Source organism: Brachyistius frenatus, unplaced genomic scaffold, assembly GCF_029030835.1.
Source record: "Brachyistius frenatus isolate BFR_SWC_R1_liver_20210118 unplaced genomic scaffold, ASM2903083v1 Contig_189, whole genome shotgun sequence".
In the NCBI taxonomy this organism is placed as follows: Eukaryota; Metazoa; Chordata; class Actinopteri; family Embiotocidae; genus Brachyistius; species Brachyistius frenatus.
In genome coordinates, this window is record NW_027210788.1 from 233,136 (window position 1) to 259,357 (window position 26,222).

Genomic DNA, 26,222 nt, shown 5'->3' on the forward strand with positions numbered 1-26,222 from the left:
TCTCGGTTGAAGTTGAGACAGTTATTTGTGGTTAACTGGGTCGCGTTTGCGTGTCTGTCACACGTGGGTGTTTCTGAGACTGTGGGCAAGCAGCCAGGTCGTCTTGCAGGGCTGAAGGACGAGGGAGGATAAATGTCAAACTATGAAGGTGAATCACATGTTTGGCATTGCAGATGTTGTCTTTATTCTGACTTCCTCTTTTACTTAATGAATAACAGGTTCAGCTGCTTCAGCCCACCAGACTCCAGACTGAAGCATCTCAACAGATATTCGGTGGCTTGTCGTTAAATGTTGTGCGGACGTTCGTGGGACCCAGAATACGGATCCTCCTGATTTTTGGTGAACCCCTGACTTCATCACCGGGTCAACGTGAAGCTCCCGAGTGTTTCATACAATCCTTCTGCAACAAATAGCATTTCACGAGATTTCAGGGACAACCCTGAAATGAAAACGCCCTTTCCGCTGTGCTGTAAGATGCTGCAGATACATAACTGTGTGTGTATCTTTGATCAATCCATCCTCATCATTCAGACCACGATTCAAATCATTTCTTCACAAAAGATCGTTTTCAGACCAGAAATAACAGAAGAACGTGCGTTAAATAAAATTTGTACTTGTTAACAGGATGTAACCATGTAACCAATGGCCCATTATTTAAACAGCATACGAACAGGAAACTGACGGGGAGCTCTGAGCACGAGTGACTCTTTTGCACAGCGGGAACACACATTCACACACATTCACACACGCACACGCACGCACACACACACATACACACATACCGCACACACCGCACAGACACAGTTCAGTAGGTGTGAAGATGAGACTGAAACTTACACTGAAAAACCCCAAACAGCAAAACTGCAATTATTCAGCTAGAAGACACACACAAGCAGTCACCTAGATGTTCCCAAAGACACACACACACACACACACACACACACACACACACACACACACACACACACACACACACACACACACACACACACACACACACACACACACACACACACACACACACACACACACACACACACACACACACACACACACACACACACACACACACACACACACACACACACCTCTCTATCTCACATGCACACACACTCAACAGGAAACAAAATTGGATTATTCAAATGAGATGTTCAGAGAGCATGAAGATAGAAGGAGGGAGTGACAAAGACAGGGAGGATCGATAGCAGGCTGAGAAACAGAAACAGGAAAGTGTGTGTGTGTGTGTGTGTGTGTGTGTGTGTGTGTGTGTGTGTGTGTGTGTGTGTGTGTGTGACAGCAGCTGAGAGAGAGAGAGAGAGAGAGAGAGAGAGAGAGAGAGAGCGTGTTTCCTCAGCAGCTCACTTCTCTGAAAGTTTTATCAGCTTTACATGCAGATGCCAGTGAGTGTGTGTGTGTGAGAGAGACTGTGTGACATGACCGAGGAGGATTATTAGCGACGTTAAAGCGACAAGATGGATTTCCAATACAGGGCAGGTCTGGATATCTCCACCAAGAACCCTCAGGACGACTTTGAGGTCCTGCTGAGAGTCGGAGGGGGAACCTACGGAGAAGTTTATAAGGTCAGAGTCTGCTGCTGCTGCTGCTGCTGGCCTCCGCTCTTTATCAGAGGTTTTAATCTTCTAGCTGATTTCAATCTTTCACAGAGAAAGTGCTTCTTGAAAAAGTTTGAGACCAGAGTTTTATTTTTACAGATTTAAAGCTGTTAAAAATCATCAGTATGAGGATGTTTGCTTCTCAAATCAAGCGTGTCCTACTTCTTCCTCCAAGTTGCAAACACATCTGGTGTCCCCCCTTCACAGTTTAATCCAGTACATCAAACGATCCGTTTTTCTTGGGGATGAATACGCGGTGTCGCGCTCACCGGGAACATCCCGATGAACTCCACAAGGACGTTAAGGATGCGATTGATTGTTGTTGTTTTTTAGTTTCATCGGTTTATTGCAATTACATTTACAGAGCAGCTCTAATGCTGCTGGAGGAAGTGGTTTTTACAAGAAGTGAAAGTATTTTTGCCGATAGCTGAATGTTTTTTTTTAGATCTGAAGGGAAAGTCAGTTGAAGCTCTTCATTGTAATGAGCCCACTTGGAAATGTTTGGTCGATGCCCTTTTCAAGTGATTATTTTATATTGTCTAAAAAAATAAAATAAAGTCTAAACGAAGCGTAAGACACTTTAAGGGCACTGCCGATCTGTGTGGGGAGTCAATGAGGAGTCAAACAGAAATCTTTCTTCAGGTGTGATCAAACTGTCTTTCCTTTCAGACACTTTTTATTTTTTCTGTTTTTTTTTTAAATTGCGGTGGAACTTTGTGTGTCTTTATTTTTACTTTAAAACTGATTTTAACACCTGATAACTCTCTCACACACACACACACACACACACACACACACACACACACACACACACACACACACACACACACACACACACACACACACACACACACACACACACACACACACACACACACACACACACACACACACATACAGCTGTCAGTTATGCTGTGGTCTGATGTGTAAGGTAAACAACAAAATGGTTGTTTCTTTGACTGCAGCACATCAAGATTCATAAAATGCTCTTTAAAATAAATATTTTGATTTATTACTCATTTTTGGGGGATTTAGTTCCCATTTCTGAGCTACAACGTTTTTTGTTTTTTTTAACAATTGTTAAAAAGTTAATGCTATAATTGAACCAAATAATGTTCACATTACAGGGACATGTTATTATTATTATTGTGCAGGACTTATCTTTATTTATGTCTGTGCTGAAGTTGAACTGAAACCTCTGTTTGTCCACAGATTAAAAGGACAGTTAATCTAAATCACAAAAGGAACATATTACCCCACTTAAAGATAGCTGACTCGAATCATGCAGATGATTTTGGTTTTGAGAGGTTTTGAGATATCCAGCTCTGAAAGTACAAACGGAAACTGCTTTTCTGAAACAGTGCGTCTGTTTCTCTGTAAAAATCACAGATCTTTTGGACTACTTCTTGTTGTAGTATGAGATTTAAAGAAGAGTGGTGCCTCACCAAATTGCACTGTGAAAACTTATTTCAGCACCCAGAGTTCCTGTTGGCATGGCAACTATAACAGATCTGCTTTTAGAGTACAAAGACCTCAACAGTCACACAAAACTTGAGGACATAAATTTAATCACAGCGTATGCTGCATTGGGATTATAAATTAAATTATATTTTTAACCTTCTTCCAAAAATATTTATCAAACCATTTAACAGTTGTAGAAATTTCTCGCCACTCTGCCAGCTTATTAGGCAACTGCATCGACAGAAATCACATCCAGGATACTATCAGCATCCGTTTGTGTGCATGTTTCCTGAACGTGTGGCCTCTTGTGTAGATGACAGTATTTTTGAGGATTCTCCGGTGCTTTCCTCACAAGATACATGAAACCAACAGTTGTATAAGTTGCTATCAATCATTGCTCACTTCAGCGTTGCAGTCATCTGATTTGACTGTTTCCATCCTTTCAAGTGACACATTTTTGAACGTGAATGACTCTGTGGTGCTCTCCTTTGTCAGTCACTGAACAGTAGAGACTCATCATTAGAAAAGGACAATAAAACTTCTCATTAAACAGAATATAGGACTTATTTTTGACCTTATCAGTTTGTCAAGAGCTCCATCTTCTCCATCACTTGCCTGGTGACGAGTTGTGTTTGTCCAAACTTGCTCTCTTACTGATTACGTTTATGTGCAGATCATTTTCTGTGAAGGGTTTGAGTTCGCTGGCAACCCTTAGCGCCAAATGTAAGCGGTCTGCTATGATATTAAGATTCTGTGGAGATCGGCAGGTGGACAGAAAACGCTCGACATAAGTCTCATTAAATACTTTAAATCAGTGCTGGCATTTTCAGTGCTTTAATTTTCCAACACAGAAACATTTAATTTGTGCTTTTTTTTTTAGTTACTGAGTGCCGTGGTGATTCAAAACAAAACAAAACAGTGATTTAATAGTTTACAGTGGCAGATGATATGTGATTGTTTCTGTGATTTTTACGGTGATGGTGAAGGACAGTTTTAACGGTGACCATGGAACAAAGAGAGTACCACTACAAGTTGATGATGAGCATGATGATAGCAAAGAAAACAAACACTGAGCAATGTTGCTGTCAGGGTACAAACACCGTGTCTTTGTTTTTGTTACTGATATCTGATATCACTGAAACAAAGACCGAACACCGTCATGTGGTGAATCTTTGGTAATTCTTCTACCTGTTGGGTTTTTGGGCCATTTGTGACACAAAGTCAAAAACAACATGTATTTCTTTTCTTTTTGGTCTTTTAAAATTTTTTTAAAAAATTTAAAATTCAACATAACATTATAATTTAAAATATTGAATCCAGACTTAACATAGTTTAAAGATTTATGGTCTCAAATCTCACAAATCTCTCTTTTATATCCTGTAGAATCACCGACAGGTCAAAATATTAAGTAGTTCAACACTATTTATTACAGATACCTTAAAATGAATGTTTGGATTCCCATCAGATGCAGTTCTGGTGATTTTAAGCTTTGCAGATGTATGTATAACACTGATGCTGACATGGCTATAAACTTCTCCTCGACTGGTTGGTGTTTTGTCTCTGATAATTTGGGTTTGACATCCTCAGATTTAGCTGAAAGCTTGGATTTTTTTTCTTAATACAGCGTTTTATTGTTTTTGTAGCTTTATGTTATTTAAATAAAATGAAAGAAACTCTCTTTTCTAGATGAATCTCAGCCAGCATTAGCTCAGTATGTTCATTCTCTATTGTCCCTCCATGGTGTCTTGGTGACATCATTCAAAATATTACTTTATGATATCTTCAGTTGGGCTGTGTAATTTGCTTTAGAGTGGCTGTTGGCTCCCGACTTCAACACGTCTGTGGACAATTTTCCAACTTTGGGGGACGTCAGGCCTTTCAGAGTCCAGCTGTTCTGCCATGTTGTGAAATCAAATGTAGTAAATGGTGATTTTTAACCGATGCATGGCAGGCTATCTGTAGAGCGAGCTCACTTCCTCTTTACAGGTCAGTTGATATCGTTGATCTGTTTTACAGAACAAGAGATTTGCAGATTTGCATAGTTGCCCTTCCTTCGCGTATGAATGCACACCCACACGCAGATATGATTGCACTTACACATGCACTTGTACTGTTACGTGCAGTACAACAGAGGTCATCCTGCAAATGCAACACTATTGCACCGTCAGCACTGGTGAGAAAGTAGGCCTTTTATTTATGTGTGTGTATGTACGTGTGATGGCCGTTATAGCCGCAGGAGAGAGTTTTTAGCTTTAAATTATGGAAGGAGGAATGTTCAGAAAAATAAAAACATGAACAGTGCTTCAGCGCATGCGATCCCTCCATCCTTTACACAGATATGAAGTCATGGCGGCCGATGTGGCGGTTCTGGATGAGTCAGATTTGCATGATACAACTTGACACATTTTTGTTTGCGTTTGTGAAAATGTTCGCATGGTTTCTGTATTTCAACCCTTTTATTTAAAAAAAAAAAAAACTGGTGCAAACTGCATCACGTTCTATGTGCGAAACGCTGTTTTTCTCTGAAAACAAATTTACATTATGGGACCAGATGAGCGATCAAGTATGATCAACACAGAGTATCAAAACGTCCATTTGTACTGTATATATAGTATAAAGGAATCTGGACATAAAAAGTGTCCAGCTGTGATGGAGCCAAACCAACTCTAGTTTTAAATAACTGCGCATTGTACAAAAGCAATGAAATTAAAATTAACACTACTGGACGTATTGAGACCTTTCGGATTACACTCACGTCTCCTTGACTTTTGTAAACAAGAAGACATTGTGGCATGAACCCAACCAACATTTCTGTCTGATGAGTCTGACCCTCCTTTGTGTATTTTTTCACAGTTGGGATGGAAAATAGTACCTTGTTACACTGGTTGGACAACCTCACACTGCTGGTATACAGGAAAGACCCAAACATCAGAGCATTTATTTCCAAGTTACAATGAAGTGAACCCACATTGTTCCTCTTATCAAAGCAGGTTTATCACATCCAAACAAGCTTTTAATGATATGAATACACTTCATTGTGTTTCCACATAAGGAAGCATTTATTTTTAACAGCCATACAACCATGTGTACACACAGCGCCTCCTACAGACAACAGAAAAAAAGAAACTTCTTTTTTGCATTGTCCGCAGTCTCATTATAAAGTAAGAAACTATTGCTGCTGCAGCCGTTATTGTTGCTGTGGTGTCTGTATCCTAAAATAATTTACACTGTTTGAATCATAAAGTTTTAACGACATATGATCGCGACCGATGCTACTCAAAATACAGCATTAGCGTGTGAGGGGTTTATTAATGTTTTAAATTTCATGAACCCTCCTTTAAATGGCCCCTTTCACGGATCAGATTTTGCTGGTCAAAGGTCACTGTGACCTCACATCTATCCTGTCCGTCCTTCCCATTCTCTTCAACGTGATATCTCGGGAACTGCATCCTATTCTCGTGAACTGATCGGATAAAATGACAACGTGATTATATTCTTCACCCAAAAGGTCACCTGAACCGCGACATCACTACGTTCTGCAGAGCTACTTTGCTTTCCATTTTTCAGCGCCATAACTCGAGAACAGATAATTGACGGTGACCACAGTTTGAAGTGATACTCATCTTTGGAGTCCACCCTCAAACTGTGCTAAATGTGTAGATCTTTTTATAGTTCTGTTGGGTTGAACATGTCTGTGAAGCATCCACGTTTTACAATTTGAAGCTTTGCAGCAGCGTCCAGATTCGGAGGCATTGTCTTCTGTTGCAGGTACAACTTTGTTTTCTATCACATTCATCTTTACTGGCCAAATATGTGCGCACATAAGGATTCCTTCAAAGTCTCCAGTACTTATATGATATGAATCTTCATGGGCAAACATGGATTTAAACTGCAACTTGACGGTTTGGCAGAGTCACACCACTATGTGGTTATTATAGTTTGATATCAATCAAAAGGTTGAGAAGATCCCACACAAATTAAAAGGTCATGATCCACACGTCATGTGTCCTTGAGCAAATTATTGCAATAATATGATATGAACATAGACTGAATGCATACAATTTAATGTAAAAGCAGGCTTTCTCTGTCTGCAGAGGTATGATTGGTCTGATCACTTCCTGTGTGTGTTTTTTGTCTTGAAATTCAAGTCTTATTCTGTTGCTCATTAACTGCTGACAAATTTATTTCTTTGCATCTCTAAAAGTACAATTTTAAACTCAGAAGCTGTTCGCTGCACCTGGTGTGTATTTGAGTGTGTGTGTGTGTGTGCGTGCGTGCGTGCGTGCGTGTGTGTGTGTGTGTGCGTGCGTGTGTGTGTGTGCAACCTCAGATGCAAAATGAAGAAGTGAGATAAATGAGCAGCGGACTACATGCAGAATCTGCCTGCAAAGCCGAGTTAACTGTGTCAGGTGTCTGCTGAAACAATGTGGTTGTGTGTGTGTGTGTGTGTGCGTGTGTGTGTGCGTGTGTGTGTGTGTGTGTGTGTGTGTGTGTGTGTGTGTGTGTGTGTGTGTGTGTGTGTGTGTGTGTGTGTGTGTGTGTGTGTGTGTGTGTGTGTGTGTGTGTGTGTGCACGCATATGTTTTTTTTTTTTATAATGAAATGTACTTGAATTTAGTTGGCGGGGATTTATCTTTAACCTGAAAAAGAGGAAGAGAGAGATAGTTCTGTTTCTGGGAAAATCACGCAAATGCAAGCACATGCCAGCCTCTGTGTGTGTGTGTGTGTGTGTGTGTGTGTGTGTGTGTGTGTGTGTGTGTGTGTGTGTGTGTGTGTGTGTGTGTGTGTGTGTGTGTGTGTGTGTGTGGGGGGCTTTCTTTACTTAAATACATACAAAATTAATTGTCCTTGGTGCAAAAGACAAAACAGTGATTTCAAAATCCTGAAATATTTTTAGCCATCACGGAAATCTAATTTATAGTCAAGTCTTAAAATCCTGCAATAAAAAGAGGTTATCAAAAGAGGAAATATTTGTATTTCCCACTGGGTCATCAGGAAGCGTCAGCTTGTTTAGAATAAAGCGGGTTGAGTCCTAACAAAGGTCTCCACAGAAACTGAAATACATCACACGCCTTCACAGGTCTGCACCGGCTTCTAGTGTTCAAAGTGAAGCTGCTTGTAGTCTCTCAGTGCTTCAGCAACCAAAATGCATCATCTACCTGCAAACTGTCTCCAAGTTGAACCGCGAGCGCTTCTGTGTCCTTACATCTTGGTAAATGGTCTGCACCGCACGTGTGTATTTCTATTATTCTAGACGCGATATCTCAGGATTGCTTTGAGGAAATTCAGGAAACGTTCAGTGGAAGTAAAGAATGAAGGGATTAGGTTTTGGGGGTCAAAGGTTAAAGGTCACGGTCAGTGTTGCCTCACTTCAACCCGTGCTCATGATCGTTACATCTCAGGATTCCCTGGAAGGAAAATCAAATATTCACACGGCCCTAAACGACGACGTGATTACATTTTGGTGGTCAAAAGGTCAAAAGGTCACGGTAACCCGACGTCCTTTTCATTCTTGTGACCATCAAAACTCGCAAAACTTTGGACCTTCTTCTGATTTGGCATTCAATTTTCACTTGGACTCAAGGTCAGAGGTCAAGGTCACAGTGACCTCACGTCCGTCCCATTCTTATAAATGTGATGTCACAGGAACGCAACAGTGAGCTTTTATGTCAATGAGGCAAATCTCAGTGATTTATTATTCGAGCAAGCCGGATCCACTTCTGTCCTTTTCCTTCATCTCCTTTTCTCGTTTCCCTCGAGGGGGATTGTAAGTTTGCGGACGTCGTTGGTTTCGGTGCGACGCTTCGGGTGTCATCACGGAGGACCGCGAGAGGAAACACCCGACTGGTGATCAGAAGAAAGTAGTAAACACTCACTTCAAGGTGGAAATGTTGCTGTGGAAGGTCCGCGGCTTTTTGTTATGACGTGCAGCTCTCATGTTTATGTGTGTGTGTGTTTGGTTGTTTACTGACTGCTTTCAAGGCGAATTTCCTCCCGGTGACCTCTCTGATGTCCCACACTGACACCATGACACACAAATAGACTCCTCTGATTGACTGGAGTTTCCGTTGTCATGGCTGCTTTCAAGGTCTTACTGACCTTTCAGCCAATAAATGCTTTTGTTTGTCTCAACACAATATGACTGCACCACTTCTCTTTTCTTCAGCTTCCCACAACAAAGTACGTTTCAGGTACAAGTCATCTGTTTCTATCTGTAAGTATTTTTGAACTTTCCCAGATCGTTTCCCAGATCGTCGCCGGACGGTAACACCTTTGTGTTGAGAGTTAAAATCAAACAGTGTTACGGTGTCCTTAAAGACGACGGTCGACAGTTTGAAGGGCAGGACACGGCCAACATGTGAAACAATATTTAACAGATTAAAGTTTGCCAGTCTGCACGGCCATCAGCTGGATCTGTATAAAAACCTGAGGACACGATGTCAATCAAACCCCCCAAGCGCACCTGTCTTTGAGGTCTCATATTGAATTAATGATAGTTTTATTTTCAGAAGAACCGCCAGAACATTATTCAGAAGGAGGGAATTTGGGTAATGAAGGCATAGTGACCTGACATTCATTGACTTTGTATTTCATGAGAGAAGTTGGTGGTTTTTGAACCTTGAAAGGCTGAAGACGTTTCGTTAACAACAAACTTGTTTTGTTTGGTAACCGTGTGCTCCCGGCTCGAGAATAATGTTTGAAGTTCAACTCTGCTGTCATTTTGTCAACTAGTCATTTAGTGTTTTAGGTGAACGGTGTCCTTGAAGTACTGAACTTTCTGTTATTTAACACTTCATCTATGAGGCGGTGGAGTTTCTGTTCCAGTGTTTACTACCCGCCTTATCCCCCCTGACCGAGTGCCCTTATGACTTGTTTTCTATTTAAGATCTAATATAGTGTGAATGGATATTTCCTCTTGGCTGGAAGCTCTGTCATGTCTAAACGGTCCTCAAGTTAGCTTCACCTTCACCAAAGGAGTCTTAATTTATCTTTATCTTTGTTGTTCATTACTGGACACCTGTCCATCAAACTCTGTGGATTAAGTTTGTATGTGTAGCGTTAGTGTTATTTCTTCTTTTCTTTTTAGCTAGTGAAGCTAAATACCAGTTTTTAAATTTTTTTTTTATTTTTGTTATCATATTTATCCCAGAATATCATAAATTGAAAATGTATTAATCATTTTCATGGGGTGGGGTTGTAAAAAGATGGAAATTAAAACATCAGGTGCTTTCAACCTGTGATGGAAATGAGCCCGATGGACTGTGTGTTGCCACTTAGTACCTGCCAAGCTTAAAATAATATGAAGCTGACTTCAAACACAACTCGGTCAAGAAAAACAATGTGATTTGTCAAAGATAGTCTGATGTTGGTGTTTTTAGAGAGCCTACACAGAAAAGCTTTGTCAAGTTAGGGTTAGCTTTTTTTTTTAGCTTTAAAATGTATTTGTATACCAAAAAAAATTGTGTCATTGTCTCTTTAGCCTGTTTGATACCTGTGATACTAATTAATTAAGACCCACCTTTACATTATAGTGAAGACCGCTCTGGACATGTGTGTAGCTTTAACAGACAAATTTGTAAGGAGATGTAGATCAACAGTGAGTGATTCAACTTCTCTTTCGTTCTTTTTTTTGTCTTTTAAATGATAATTTATGAACTTTGATTGCCTTATTTGAGATATTTGAATTTTCAACAGACGCATTTTTGGTAATTTGTTTGTTTAACATGAAATGTGTTTTTCTCGGCTCTGTAAGTCGAACTTAAACGTCTCATACAAGCTTCAACTTGGTCAACTTACTCCAACAGAAAATGAACATGTAGAAAATACCAATGCATTATCAAAGTTGTCTTTGTGGTTTATTGCAAGTAAGCAGAACGAAGTGACATCTGCCGTTTGATAGCACACGTTTAAAGGTCACTCTGTGTGTGTGTGTGTGTGTGTGTGTGTGTGTGTGTGTGTGTGTGTGTGTGTGTGTGTGTGGGTGCTTTTTTTGCACTTCACTGATCTGGACAGCAAACATGCAAAGAAAGAAAACAACTCAAGCACACCACATTTAAAAAGTTCCATCATCAAATGAATGACGGCTGCAGCGTGAAAAAGAATAACCTGCATGTACGTGTTTGTCTTATTTGTTTTTAGGCACGTAACAAGCAAAATGGAGAGCTGGCAGCCATCAAAGTCATCAAGATGGAACCAGGTAAGAATTTTATTTGAATGATTGTACTTTGATCTCATATTAATGTTTGCATTCACTTTTAATGTCACATTTTATTATTAAGACCATCAGTTAACTATATTTGCATGTTTTGTTTTTATAACATTGCTGTAATGTAAGATACTAAAATATTAAGACGAAGGTATTACTACCACTCGTTTGGCCCGTGGTTAGCTAGGGGACTGAAAATCAGCTGACCCGCCTCAATCTGGTGAAACACCTCAAACTAGTTGTAATGCTTTGTAATTACTGGCCCCCACACTCATTATAATTCTATTGCGGCAGCTTATAAAATCAGAAAACATTAAATTGCAGTGAATTTTGTAAGGGCATAGCTGGGCACACACACATATTTAGAAAGCGAGGGAGAGTGATTATTTCTCACAGTGGGACAGCAACATAAATCATGCAAATAGAAGCTATGGAGCATTTGATTCCTCCAGTGACCAAAGAAAATCAGGCTGCAACTGCATTCAATAGTACCTCCAACAGTTTGATTACTCTCATCATCTCCCAACAACTGTTTGTGCAATCAGGCACTCTAATTAGCTTAAACTGCAAAAATGAGAAACCCCATTAACTCAGCGAGTGAATGAGCTCCTTGCTGCACCACAGTAAAAAAAAAAAAGAAAAGAAAAGACGAAAGGGTCTGCTGTTTCAGCTTCCACCACAAAGTAGTGCAGCAACAATCTGACCTCGTTATTCAGGCCATTAAGATAAAGTGTTTCTGGCTCCAAATTCTAGTGGAGATCTCAAATGTTTTACAAAGAGGAAACAAAGACTGGAGGCGTTAAAGGAAGACAGAAGAAAAGGAAGTTGAACAAAGCTGATACCTCCACCCCTGCACATCACCAGAGCTGTTGAGGTTAAACATGCTACTATTTACGATAGCTGAGATGAAGATGCAGATAACAACCTGCTGGCTGAGCCGACTGGAGGATCAATCAGCAATCAGAATGACCTGCAGAAGGGGAGAGATGAAGCACAATATCTATATTTACAAACCAAAAAGTGCAACTAGAGTCTTAACAACATACCATATAACCCAATGACGCCACCTGTGTTCAAATGTAATCCTACGATACTATTGAACATGTGTTTTCTGTCTCTGTCTGGCTCCACAGAGGATGATTTTTCAGTCATCCAACAGGAAATCGTCATCGTAAAAAGCTGCAAACACCCGAACATAGTGGCGTATTATGGCAGCTACATACGGTAAGATGTCTGCTTCTGTTTCTTCCCTCTCACTCTTATTAATCTTTGATGCATCGGTTCACTCAGAGATGCTTTTCTTGTGTCTGCAGAGCCAATAAACTGTGGATCTGTATGGAGTTCTGTGGAGGAGGCTCCCTCCAGGATGTCTACCATGGTGAGAGAGCGTGTCTAGTTATCAGTTAGTCTGAGCATCAATCAGTTTTATCTACAGTGCAAAATCACCATGCAACTCTCTCCGAATTCACTTTACAGTACCGTGAATTAAATCAATGAAAACCACATTGAAATATCAATCGTTGCAAACAAATCTAGTTCTCTTCAAACATCTTCCTTTTGACAATGATGTAAAGTATAACACCTTAAACTGCAAATCAACCAATAAAACCGAAGCAGTATTTAAATGAGAAGATATAAGAGGTATTAGAAAGCATGTAAACATATTGAAAGGTGCTTCATTAGCACTATATTAATGAGGCATTAATGCTATTTTTACGACCTCTGTGACCTCCCTTTGAAAACTGACCTCAGTATACACAACAAGTGTTTATATTGCTAATGAAAAATAGTTTGGTTAGTTGATGCTGAAGTTTGAGGCTGCTCCACCTGTTACTGGCTTTGACCTGCTTCCTCTCGTACGACCACGAGAAAGTTTTACAAAAAAGACAAAAAAAATAATCCTGCAATTTCGAAATATCAGCAGACAGACAAACATATTTAGGTCACTGGCACACTTTTACAACAGAACCAGAGGCTGTCAATAGTGCAGTTGTTGCAAACAGTGCAAGGGCTATTATGAATTTGTGGCCACAGCGTTTATAACTTGTTCCAGTCTTTAGTGCTGCTATGCATATTAATATTCAAGCCAGCATTACACAACAACAAGCACTACACAGCTCTGTTATGGTTGTCATGAGCCTTGATTGCTTTGTTTGCCTTTTCCTGTATTAATTAGTATGGATATATTATAATTAAACAACTGAATTCTGTTCCACAGTGACTGGTCCTCTGTCTGAGCCACAGATAGCTTACATCTGCAGGGAGATGCTCCAGGTAATCACGTACTGAATCTTAATTTGGGTTTTATTATTAATATTCTAAAAACGCCCCACGGTTCATTGTTTCCTCTTCATGCCTAAAGTACATTTATCAACTGAAGTTACCAAGTCTTTTATTTTGGTGACAAACTTATAGCTCTAAGTTCTGTGTTTGTGTGAGCAGGGTCTGGACTACCTGCACGCACAGAAGAAAATCCACAGGGACATCAAGGTGAGTGTGAAACAGTGTCGTGGGACCGACTGATACATTTCCTCTATTATCTATTATCTTTAAATTTCACAAAGACATTTTAAATAAAGTCCAAGCTCTTTACATTCAAATCTAAATCTGAAAAATGTAAATAAAACACTCAACACTCTGTAACAAGAAATGAATAGTTAAAGTCCATTTAATGAAATTTCAGTTTGTCTTTTAGAGCTAGCAGATGTTTATTTCCATCTTGTGTGGGTTCAATTCAAGATTACTGTAAAGAAGAGTGCCGCATCTGTTGCTGTTGTTGTTTTCTCTCACCGTCTTTTCTTTCCAGGGTGCCAACATCCTCCTCAATGATCAGGGCGAAGTCAAGCTGGGTAGGTGGTTGTTTGGTCCGCTCTGTTCTCGTGTGGTCGACATGAGTCACTCGTCACAATGACAACCTGTTTGCTGTCTTGTTAAAGCACAACTGATTTGTATTGTTATTGAGGGATTAAGTCCTGAATTAATTTATTAAATTTCAAAAAGATTCATAACAGTTTCTTGTAAATTGTAAATGAATAAAAAAGTCCGAATTTTATTTTCATTCAAAGCTTTGATGTTTGATTTTTGTTGTTGTTAATTTGCACACCATCATCAGAAACACAGGGAACTGAAGTCACACAGTTACATGACACAGCAAGCTGCAACAATTCTTTATTTATTTATACAGAAGAGCTTATTTTCTTTCATTATTAAAAACGTAATGTAATGCTGTTGAATGTAACTTTTTTAACTTTGTCTTCTGTTGTTGTTTGTTACCTTGTTTGTTTATTAATTGTGTGTATTTGTTCTGCTTTAAATTTTACTCCATACACCATTAAAAATGAGTGAAAGAGTCTTCAAATATGAAAGGTGTTGTGGTGTTCATATTTTTGTTTACTCTGTTGTGCAGCTGATTTTGGGATCTCGGCTCAGATCACGGCCACTCTGGCCCGCAGGATGTCCTTCATCGGGACGCCATATTGGTAAGGTCATCATCCAAACATCATTCTCTTCATCATTCCCCAGTTGATTTGGAGAAACGTTTTATCGTCAGTAGCGTAATTGCTCGACATCATCCTCTTTTTTTCACTCACGCTGTTTTTCTGTCGAGCAGCTCTGCCTTTAAAAACGTTGTCCTATTTCTATGATTAACTCTGCTTGACTTGTGTGACGTGAAAGCCACTTGCTGCTGTTCCCCTCCTGTCCTCAGGATGGCTCCAGAGGTGGCAGCAGTGGAGATAAAAGGTGGCTACAATGAGTTATGTGACATCTGGTCAGTGGGCATCACAGCCATAGAGCTGGCAGAGCTACAGCCTCCAATGTTTGATGTCCACCCACTGCGGTAAATGCACATCAAAATACACAATCTCATCTGTACACCCACACACAGACATTTTATTTTAAACAGCTTTGACCATGCAGGGTTTGAGGTCGCTGATGTAGGTGTTGCGTGACACACACACACACACACACACACACACAGTGTGTACATACATGCAAACATGAAGAAATTTCCCCTCGGGGATTAATAAAGTGTATAAAATCCAAAAAAATTTAAAAAAATGTACACACAGTCTCACCCATGCACGCTGACATTCACAGAAAACATCAAGTGTTTCCACCACCCACACGTCTGGACTCATGCACACAATACACGCTGCCCCACTTGGCTGAGTGAAACACACCTCAGCGGTCCAGTCCTAAAATAAGTCCTGTGCATGTGTTTGTGACCTTGATGCACGTATACACAGATTCTCATTGCCTGCCGTTTACTGTGTTTCACAGCGTCCTGTTTCTCATGTCCAAGAGCGGCTACCAGCCTCCGAAACTGAAGGACAAGTCGAAATGGTAAATAAAAAAGCTGGAACACTTTTAAAGCACACATTATATTCAATCAGGATCAGGTTCCATTTGAAAAGATGTTTTCTCCACATACACTAATCAGCCATAACATTTAAAACTCCCTGACAGGTGAAGCATAAAGTATAACACAACATCATTAAACCCTCCGTTCATGAGGATTATAATGTTCAGCTGTTGTTAATTCTGATTGACAGAGGCTGATTTATTTCAATGGTTATTTTAAGATGCTGTCAAACTACAGTTAGACTGTATATTGAAAGCGGATCGTAATGATTTCTCAAACCAATTTATATAAATGGGACACACAAACTCTTATGAATATCTCCATGTTAAGGTTCAGAGAAATCCATAAAAAAAAATTAAAAAAATACAAAAAAAAGGACCATAAATGCGATTTAAAAACAGCTTAATCTGTGAAGGCCAGTGTAATTCAACAACAGGCATAATGACTAATAACTGGATGTCCCTTATATGCTCTTCACTCGAGTCCCATGTTGCTAAATGCTACCAACATGTCTCCCGTGCGCAGGTCGTCCATGTTTTATAACTTTGTGAAGGCCATGTTGGTGAGGAACCCGAAGAAGAGATCCAGCGCCTCCAAGATGCTCTCAGTGAGTGCTGCTCACTCACATACGCTCCGCTTCAGGCCTATGTCGTGTCATTTCTGTATCACGCTGACTCATTGATGGAGTCGACAAAGAGCGACTCATTTGTAATGGATAGAAGAAGAGAAGTTGTCAGTTGAAGGGGGTAACTATTGATCACAGGTGACGTGCTCCTACATCATTTTGAAGTGTAGTGACACTGATTTGTACAAAACAGTCATGGGTGACAGTTTGGAAGAGATACTACATCTCTAAAGAATTTTACTCTGGAGCTTTACAGCTGTTTGTTTATCTGCTGCTTTTCTGTTTTGGTTCACTCTCACTGCTCTCAGCATCATGTGTGGCCCCAGCAGGCGGCGGTTTTAAAAGAAAAAGCTCTAAAAAAAAAGCTCCACTTCATGCTGCAGACAGCAGATAGACTGATGCTGTGTTCCAGATGTTGTACTTCTGTACTAACTCGCTCTATTTTGAGTGCATAAGTGCGTTCACACTGGCGAGTACAGAAACATGCAGTGCACCACAAGTACCAAGATGATGCACTCAAAATGCCCCAAAAAAGAAGTGTGAAACGCTGGGCACTTTCCACCCTAAACGGTCGCCATCTTGGCTCTGTAGAGGAAGGGGCGGGGCCACCGGCGTGAAGAATTTTCAAAATGAAGGCTCTGAGGAAGCTGCAGATGTTTCTGAACTACTGTACGCCTCTGAATTCATGATAATGTTGCTGTTATACTACTAAATCCAAAAAACAAGCAACTGTTGGCTGGCAGGTTAGCCATGTGTCGCTAAAGGGGGATGACATATCAGGTTTGTGGTCACAGATTGTTTCTGCTGCCCCCAAGTGTCAGCAGAGAGAAGCTGACACCATCTCAGCCTCTTGTTGAAAACATCCTGACAGTCTGACTCAGGTTTGAGCCCGTCCTTAATCTGGGGTCCTGCAAGCTTTGTCTTCACCGGTCTGGAGTGTGTCAGTTTTTTAATCCCCGCCCTGATGCTGACTTCCTTCATCTTTCTTCTGCTCACTCTCTGTTTCGGTTTGCCTGTACTGATGTTTCTTTTTCCGTCCTTCGCTCTCTCCTCCTCGTCTGCCTCTCTGCAGCACATGTTTCTGACCCAGCAGTGCCTGAACCAGGAGCTGACTCTGGACCTGCTGGAGAAGTTTCGACACCCTGAGAAGCTGAAGACCTGCCTGGTGGTGGAGGATGATGAAATGGAGGTCAGATTCTTATTTACACTAAGAAGCTCTTAGGAATCTGTTTATGGGACTCAACCCTTCAACCCTTGCATGTTATCTCTGTCTTACTTTCAGATCAGGCAAAGAAATATTGGATGTATTACTTTAATCTCCTGTCTTTTCAGTCTTCTACCTGGAATTATGGACTCTGATAGTGTTGTGTTGTTGATTTCAGGTGGCACTTCCTGGATCTTTAAAGAGGATTCAGTCTTTCAACAAACACAACAGGGCAGAGAGGACCAACTCTGACAGCAGTAAGAAAACACAGTCATACAGTAACTATTCATGTATTACACATTATAACAATTTATTTTTCCTCTCAATAGTTTTGTGATTCATCGCAGCGAAACTGGAAATATCACATCTGATTCGTTAAAGAAAATGTGCACCTTTACTTTTGAAATTAAAAGCTCACAGAAGATTTAGTAGCTTCCAGATCCATAATGTAGAAACATAAATGTTTATATCAACTGTTTGTCTCTCTGTTTATATCCATATGGATTATATTCTTGTCCATTGCTTCACTAAACTACTTCTCAGCACTTTGTTTACTGTGTCTGTGATACTGAAGGTGTTTGGCTATTCACTCATCCATGCTCTAGAGGCACATTGTTGAAAGATTTATTCTGCCACGTTTTGTATTGAAGTTTCTTTGAATATGAAATTGTGGGGGAAAAAATGACTGAATTGTTAACGTGTTAAATCTTTTGGCTCGTGGCTGCTCAGTGGAACAGATCTACACTCAGAGACCCATGAAGACCGATTCACCAAACGTAACGGTGAGTTGACAAACAAAATAGCACAGAATCTTCAATGCTATGTCTTTATTTTACTTCATGTTTCTAATTCCTCAAGCTGTCTGATTATTGCTAAGTTTTTCATTAAATTATGACAGATTTTCAATGTGGTCTCAGACCGCTGGAGCCCAATTACAGGACTCAGACAGTGATGTGTGCCGTCTGTGTTTATTCCCCGTTCAAAGTAAATATTTTTTCTATTTTCCCTGCGGCGCTGTCACGGTCTTTCAGAAAAATCAACAGGCACAAAATGATATACTAAAATCCCTCCGTGTTTGTCCTGTAAATGTCAACAAACACAACGGGACACCTCAGAGGTGACCTTTGTGTACAGGAGACATAATTTGCATTGTTTAGCTCACATTCTGTGTTCATCACAATATTTATCATTGAGTGAATAAAACGATTTATCTGATACAGCGAGGAGATGGTGTGGATGGGAAGTGTGATCACTGGGTGCTGTGATTTTTTTTTTTTTTTTAAACTTCTAGTTTTTTATACACTTAGATGTTTTCCCTTTTTTTGCTGTAACTTCTCTTTCATATATTGGTCATTTTATTTGTTCCATACAGTTACGACCTTCAACGGGATCAAGCGGCAGCAGTAAGAGTCCAGCGAGGTAACCGGATCACAGATTAATCCCAGACATCGAGCCACATCAAAGCTAATATCTGATTGAAAAATGTTCACCCTCTCTTTCCTCTCTCTGCCTTCAGGGACCAGGACACAGAGTCAGACGACGACTACGATGATGTGGATATGTAAGAAAACACCACACACTGTCATCAAATTCAAGAAAATACTGCAGTGTATGAATAATATATTTCTAAAACAGCCTCAATTTAAACTGTTATGTAATGTTGGGTGTTAAATATTTTACAAGGGCAGATAATTGCGTGAAAAACTTTCTTATTTGTTAAATCTCAGATAGTAGAAATATTTGACAATGAGTTGGACTTCCTCCAGCAACCTTTTCTTCAACTGTTTTACTTGATATGAAATTGACTGTTGTGAGTAATTTCAGTAGGCTGCATTGACACTTTCTTTCTTTCTGTTCAGCCCTACAATACAAGGCCCCGGGTAAGCTGAATAAACTCAACTCACATCTGTATTCATGTGTATTCCCGTCCTGAACACACACAGACTGAACCAACACTCTCTGTGCCAACAGACTCAGAATGCCAGCTCATGAAACGCCGCCTCCACTTCCTCCAAAGGTGATTATTCACCAGACAGGAAACAGATCTACACATGAACTGTATCATGTTTATTGCATGTGTGTTTATTAAACTACCGTGGTTGTGTATGCTAAGACAAATTTTGGTTAAAACTGTTTTTAAATTTTAAAAAAAAGACATGATCATGACATTTTTTTGGTTGTAACAATTATTAACTTGTGATTTAAGGAATTTTCTGTTGTTTGTTAATGCGAGATGTCATTAAAGATGGTTGAGTTTTTGTATTTATATTTTTATCACATGACTTTATACTTTACTAAACCATTGTTTGTGGAAAATTGTGTCCAAGAAGTGTTTATCTGAGAAGAGAGATCAGGGTGGAAAATAAATACGGCACTGTGCAACGGTTTTATGCTCTGAAAGTAAAGTTTTTTCATTTCAGCAATAAACTGCAGTAAACAGAGACTTAGTGTGAGAACAGCACCAGATAAAACCAGCACTAGATGTTCTCCATACTTGGCAGGTCGATTGTTCAGCATCTTGTGGATTCAGTCTGTCTGAGTGTCTTCTGTCTCTTCATGTAACCCGAGACTGACTGCACACCACAACCATCTGTTGCATAATGAGAGTCTAAACATCTTAAGAGAGTTATATATTTATACTATATGCAGACAGATCGTGCAACTACAGAGGAATTTGAAACAATGCAACTACAGGGAACCAAATCAATGTGTTGCTGCTCTTCTCCAGTCGGCCCTTGAACACATTAGACTTCTTTCCGCTCCGTCATTTTACACTGTTTAAAAACATTAGGCTTTTTTTTTTCAATGTAAAATGTAAATGCAGAGACACGAAGGATTCATTTAACCAAACCACCTCTTTCCTGCCTGTGTGTTTCTGTATGCTTCAGCCCAAAGCCCGGAGCAGCTCAGAGGAGAGCATGGCGGGCGAAGACGAGCGAACAAGAAAACCCTGCTCTCTGTACGCCCCCTCCCCCATCATCAGGACTTACAGCGGGACGCACGTCCGACCGACACCCCATCCACGAGCCTCACGACACTCAGGTGAGCTGCCCCCACCTTTATGTTTCAGACGGCTGAATACCAGATGCACAACAGAGCCGTGAACTTGAATGTGATTTTATTTCATATAACATCTGCAATGTTTTTACAACTGTAAATCTTTCATAGTATAGTATAACGTACGGCTCTTTATCTTTTTGTGTGTCCATATGTGTGTGTGTGTGTGTGTGTGTGTGTGTGTGTGTGTGTGTGTGTGTGTGTGTGTGTGTGTGTGTGTGTGTGTGTGTGTGTGTGTGTGTGTGTGTGTGATCCAGACCCTGCATCCTTACCTGTCCAGTTGACTGACATCCCGGCAGACCTTCTTCCTCCTGAACTCCCTCCTAAGGGAATACGCAGACGGCAACTACCGTACCCTGCTGAGTGTGCCAGCCCCGTCATGAAGAAACCTCCTGTGAGTTTTAAAACTCATTTTACCATTAAAACAATAATCATAAAGCTTTAGACTTCTTGTAGAGGCTTGAAGTCATGTCATTGAACAGTAACTTCTGCAGAGAGGACAACATGAAAAGATGTAATAGCATCTCCTGTCTCACCAGGTCTACTTTAAAAAGATCTTCCATGGCTGCCCTCTTAAAATAAATTGTTCCACGACGTGGGAAAACCCCACTTCCAAAGGTTGTATCACAGAAAGACCAGCACAGTAAATTCACAACCATCCTCCGTCTTATTGACCTTCCGTCTGACCAGCTTGTGTTTTCCTCTCCCTCCCTCAGACCACCATCTGATCGTGGGGGCGGAGGAAGGGATCTACACCCTGAACCTCCACGGCTCCGAAACCACCATGGAGCTGGTAGGATCTTTATCTAATTTACAGAGATACAGCAAGTAGGTTGTGAGGAGATTAAAGTGAGTTAATCTGGCAAATGGGTGTAATTGAGTGAATAATGCTGTTTTAGCCATTTATTTAGCTCCTCGGGTTGTTGTGATGCAAATCCCAGAGCAAAACATCCAACTAAAGGAGTCCTACTTGGACTGAAAAGCCCATCCAAAAGCCTAAATGAGCAAGAAGGAAGCAGTGGATGAATGGATGTTTTGTCTTTCTCTTCCAGTTGTTTCCTGGGAAGTGTACCTGGGTCTACACCATTAATAATGTCCTCATGTCTGTATCAGGTAAATCAAAAGGCATACATAAGAAGCGCATCCGTGTTTAGCTGTGTGTCTAATAGGAAGCAGAAGCATCATTGGAATTTGTAGTTTAAAGGACATATTGAGGACCAGCTGGCAGAGCAGCAGCGGATTTACTTACTGACTGAGCCACAATAGCTTTCTAATAACTTAAAAACAAATTAAGAAACTCTTAAAGCTGTAATTAATGTAGTTATAGTCGCATTCCCTCAGCGGCTTGTCTGTAAGGCTGTAAACTATCCACATGTTGTAGTAACCTGCAATCTGATGGGTTCATTTTTTTATTAAACATGAATGTTCAGAGCACGAATCAGGTTTCCAGAGCATAGAAGTTGTTAGCAAAGAGGAAACTGCTCAAAAATCTGGCGAGAAATATAAATATTCCTTAATTCATTATGTTGGTATCTTTTGTTGATCAAATTATTGAAAGTGTTTGCAAATAAATTTCCAGCTCTTAGTTTATTTAAACCAGGACTAAAGACTTTTCTGTTTTGTCAGCACATTTTATTAATTAAAATTTTATCCGATTTATTTGGCAAAGCAAAGTCATTTTTACTCTTTTATGATTGTGTTTTGTCTTTTTTTGTCTTTTTTGTTTTTGTTTTTTTACAACTCATAACATCGACATTTCATATTGCCTTGTGGTTCTTTTTGCCTTTTGTGTATTTCCTTGCTGCTAAACAAATTTGCCGAATCTACGCACTAGTGGTACTTATTCTACATGGTTCAGTGATTTTCACGTTTTTATATTCTCTGCACGTTTATGTGGATTCAATGCTGAGTCAGGTGGACTGGAGTAATTCAAGCATGTCATTCATCAATTGCTTGAATACAGTTCGATTCATTTTTAAATTGCGTCTCCTTCTGTGTTTGCAGGTAAATCCTCGCAGCTTCACTCCCATACGCTGAAGGAGTTATACGAGCAGGCACGGAAAGACCAGAGGATGGTTCCCTTGCCCACTCACAGACTGTTACCTAGGTAACACTGGACTTTCCCTCTCTCTGTATTTAATTTTCTGACGTGATTGAAAAATGTGTTCATGCCAATTAAAAACCATGTTATCTGCTCAGAAAATACGCAGTGACGTCCAAGTTTCCTGATACCAAAGGCTGCAAGACCTGCTCAGTTGGTGAGGCCAAATATCGCATTATGGCAACAAATAATCACGAGTAGTTGAAAAGTTTTTATGGTAGAAAATGTTCTACGTTAAAATGGATGTTGTCTCTGTTTGAAACCAGTCTGAGGGTTTTGAGAAACTCCTGTGCAGCGTTGCAGTGTTGGTTGGTTCTGAGAGACGAGCGGCTCAGATGTGGTATTTGTTCTTGTCTCTTGCAGCCGATAATCAGCAGCGAGGCTGCGTGTTCCTGTGCTGTGCTCTGGAGTCCAGTGTGGTGCTGCTGCAGTGGTATGAGCCCATGCACAAGTTCATGTTAATTAAGGTATGTCTACCAAACCTTATATATTGCTGTACTTCGTGCCTCAGAGGGGCAAAATCAGCTGAATAACTTACTGTGATGTGAAAACCCATGAAAGCTAAATAGGTGTTTACACTAATAATAATGCAACAAAAACATGTGCAAGCTGAGATTTTGTGAAGTAGTGTGATGCGTTGGTCCTATCTTTATTACCTGTCTGTCTTTCCGTTTTATTTGATCTTTTCAATGGACTGTCAACACCGACATACGCTCATAAAATGACTGCTGGCAGTGAAACAAAGCCTTTTATGGTCACCGTTATATTTATGGGTTAGCTTTAAACCTCTCCCCATAAAATGGTTATGGTTTTGAGAATAGACTCGTTGGTGCCCTCAGTTATAGTGTGCACAATGCCGTGGCTATTAGGTTGCAGGTTTAAGTGGCCTTGAATGAAACACTTAACAATCAGCTTTGTTTGCGTCTGTCAGTGAGATGAAGAAGATAAAAAAACAAAACCACAGCTGAGCAGCAAAATACATCCAAAAGCAGATTATTCTCCTGACTTGCATCTTGTTTCTTTCATGCCTGCAGAACTTTGACTTCCCCTTGCCCAACCCTCTGCGGGTGTTTAAGATGGTGGTGGTGCCCCATCAGGAGTACCCTATGGTGTGTATCGGCGTGTCTCGGGGGTCCAGCCCCAACCTGCCGGTCATTGTAGAATACATCAACCTCAACTCCAACACGTCCTGGTTCACCAGCTCGGGCCTCGGTAGGCAGATACCGCATTATGACATCAGCTGCAAACACAATCTGACCTCCCCGACAATGTTGTGCATTTTATTCTCTTCTTTTTGCTCTATGCTGATGATGGAGGTGTGTTTTCTGTGTCTGTGTGTGCGTGTTGTTACAGAGAAACCTTGCCCAGATGTTGTTCAAGTAAACCAGCTTGACGGTAGCTCACTGCTTGTCCTCATGGAAAGTAAGCGATAGAAGTTTTCTTTTCACAGTGTTTGTTAGACTTTAGACTTATAGCTCTGCGCATAACTGTGACGACAGTACATACGACAGCCTGTTACCTCCACATTATGTTTTGTTCGTGTGCTGCTGACGTAGCTGACGGTATTAAAAGCCTCTCTCTCTTTTTTACAGAGTCAGTACATATCGTCAGTCTGGAGGGAGAGTTGAAGAGCAACAGGCCTATGCTACATGAGCCCACCTTCTCTCATGACGTTGAATCCATAGGTGAGAACGAGCAGAGACAAAACCAGTGATGGTTAATAATTGTAGACGCTGTAGAGCTCAGCACTGACTCTCTCATTGTGTGTGTGTGTGTGTGTGTGTGTGTGTGTGTGTGTGTGTGTGTGTGTGTGTGTGTGTGTGTGTGTGTGTGTGTGTGTGTGTGTGTGTGTGTGTGTGTGTGTGTGTGTGTGCAGTACATTTTGAAGACACGCTGTTGGCAGTTTGGCGTCACGGCTGGCAGAGGAGAGGGAAGAGCTTCACGGAGGTGCTGGAGGAAACCACCGACCACAGGAAGACCTACAGACTGGTGCAGACAGACAGGTAGGGTGCATCTGCACCCGTTGTTTCCTTCAGCTCAGCTTCTGTTTATTGCAAACAATCAGGATACTCATCACTTTGTATACAACTTAAACAAACATCATTTTCATTGACATTCATCTAATATTTGTTGAGAAACTTCAGTTTGGACCAAAGTCGACTGAAAGACGATGTTCATTAACTTTTAAACGGGTTTAAACTCCACTACAGTCGATGCTTGACATCTGACCTTCTCACTGCAGGATGGTCGTCTTGGAAACCCGTCAGACCGAGGACCAGTCGGGGCTGTCCAACCTGTACGCCCTGGAGATAGCTGAGAGCTACGTCATGCTGCCCTGACTGTCCCGTGTGCCGTGTCTGCTGACGCAAAGCATCATGACACACCACCACCACCACCACCCCAACTCCATTTCTATATGGTAGATAGATAGATAGTTACTTTATTAATCCCCAAGGGGAAATTATTTCGCTACAGCAGCATTTATAGATACAGGAAAGAAATAAAATAACAGTAAAAAATATTAAATATAAAAATGCACAGTATATACAATAAAATAGAATAAAATAAAATAGAATAATTAAATTAAAACTAACTAAACAATAGTGCAAAGTTTTTTGGTTTTTTTATGTTTAAACAACCAAGAAAAACAGACAACAGACAACGGTGTTATTGTTGTGTGATGGATTTTGCCAGAGGGGAGTTATTGTACAGTCTTATTGCAGTGAACTTCTCTACCAGGATTTAATGCATTGAAGGGAAGAGAACAGACACATAAACATTTAAGTCCGTCATCATTAAGTTCGAAGGGCACTGCCACAGTTTTATTTTAGTTTTTTTTTATTGAGATGAGATCAATTATGTCAGAAAGAAGTGGTGAATTCACTCTGACCTAGGAGGATTGTTTTTGTTGTGGTCTTTATCCCTCAATCTGGGGGAGTCCGCTCTTATTTATGTTTTCTTCGATTCAGTTTGTGAGATCCAGAACAAGACAGCTGAGTAAACCCTAAATAAGTAGTGAAGGAGGGTCCTCCTCTAACACTACAGAGGAGTGTCTCCTTTCTTCTTCCACAGTATTGTTCGATCACAGCAGCGGCTGCCTGCAAGGACTGAAATATATGGCTTCCTGAAGATGCCAGATACAAGCTGAGAGCTGCTCGTGCTGTGTGTTTTCTATGACCTGAGCCTGTGTGTCAGTGTTGGCTCAAAGGTGTGTACACTTTCTGCTGCCGTTTCATTGTAATAAAGTTCATTACCACAAGATGAGGTGAATTGTATTGATCTCGGAGGGGGAAACGGGACAGATCAGTTAATGAAAGGTGGCAGTATAGTTAGTTCAGTGAGCTCTGTTGGTGTGTGGCGAGCAGTGGTGTCCACCACTTTCATTTGTGTATGTATTACTGTAGAGATAATGCATAATATTTCAAATATTATAATATTTGTATTTCATTTATTTGTGAAGAATTGGAAAAGATGATTGACGCCGGCACAGATTTAATTTCATCTGCAGAAATTGGTTTTGATGATGTTGAATGTAAAATTAAGCATTTGATAATAAATTAATACAGTGCAGCCTCCCGTAGACAAATGAAGGG

The 26,222-nt window shown here is 40.4% G+C and overlaps 1 protein-coding gene across 1 annotated transcript; it reads left to right on the plus strand.

Annotated features, from left to right (window-relative positions):
• The first annotated feature begins 1,350 nt into the window (after window positions 1-1,350).
• LOC138632585 (mitogen-activated protein kinase kinase kinase kinase 5-like) lies at window positions 1,351-25,888 on the plus strand. Its single transcript, XM_069718266.1, has 31 exons — window positions 1,351-1,580; window positions 11,213-11,270; window positions 12,413-12,503; window positions 12,593-12,657; window positions 13,498-13,553; window positions 13,722-13,769; window positions 14,086-14,128; window positions 14,686-14,758; window positions 14,986-15,117; window positions 15,561-15,623; window positions 16,168-16,249; window positions 17,340-17,456; window positions 17,650-17,728; window positions 18,201-18,253; window positions 18,844-18,890; window positions 18,988-19,032; window positions 19,331-19,351; window positions 19,443-19,488; window positions 20,360-20,513; window positions 20,786-20,922; window positions 21,068-21,146; window positions 21,245-21,321; window positions 21,581-21,641; window positions 22,533-22,635; window positions 22,728-22,786; window positions 22,993-23,096; window positions 23,664-23,841; window positions 23,983-24,051; window positions 24,222-24,314; window positions 24,506-24,632; window positions 24,872-25,888. Exons 1-31 carry the CDS (start codon window positions 1,473-1,475, stop codon window positions 24,966-24,968), a joined length of 2,565 nt encoding a protein of 854 aa, XP_069574367.1. The 5' UTR covers window positions 1,351-1,472; the 3' UTR covers window positions 24,969-25,888.
• The last annotated feature ends 334 nt before the right edge of the window (window positions 25,889-26,222 follow it).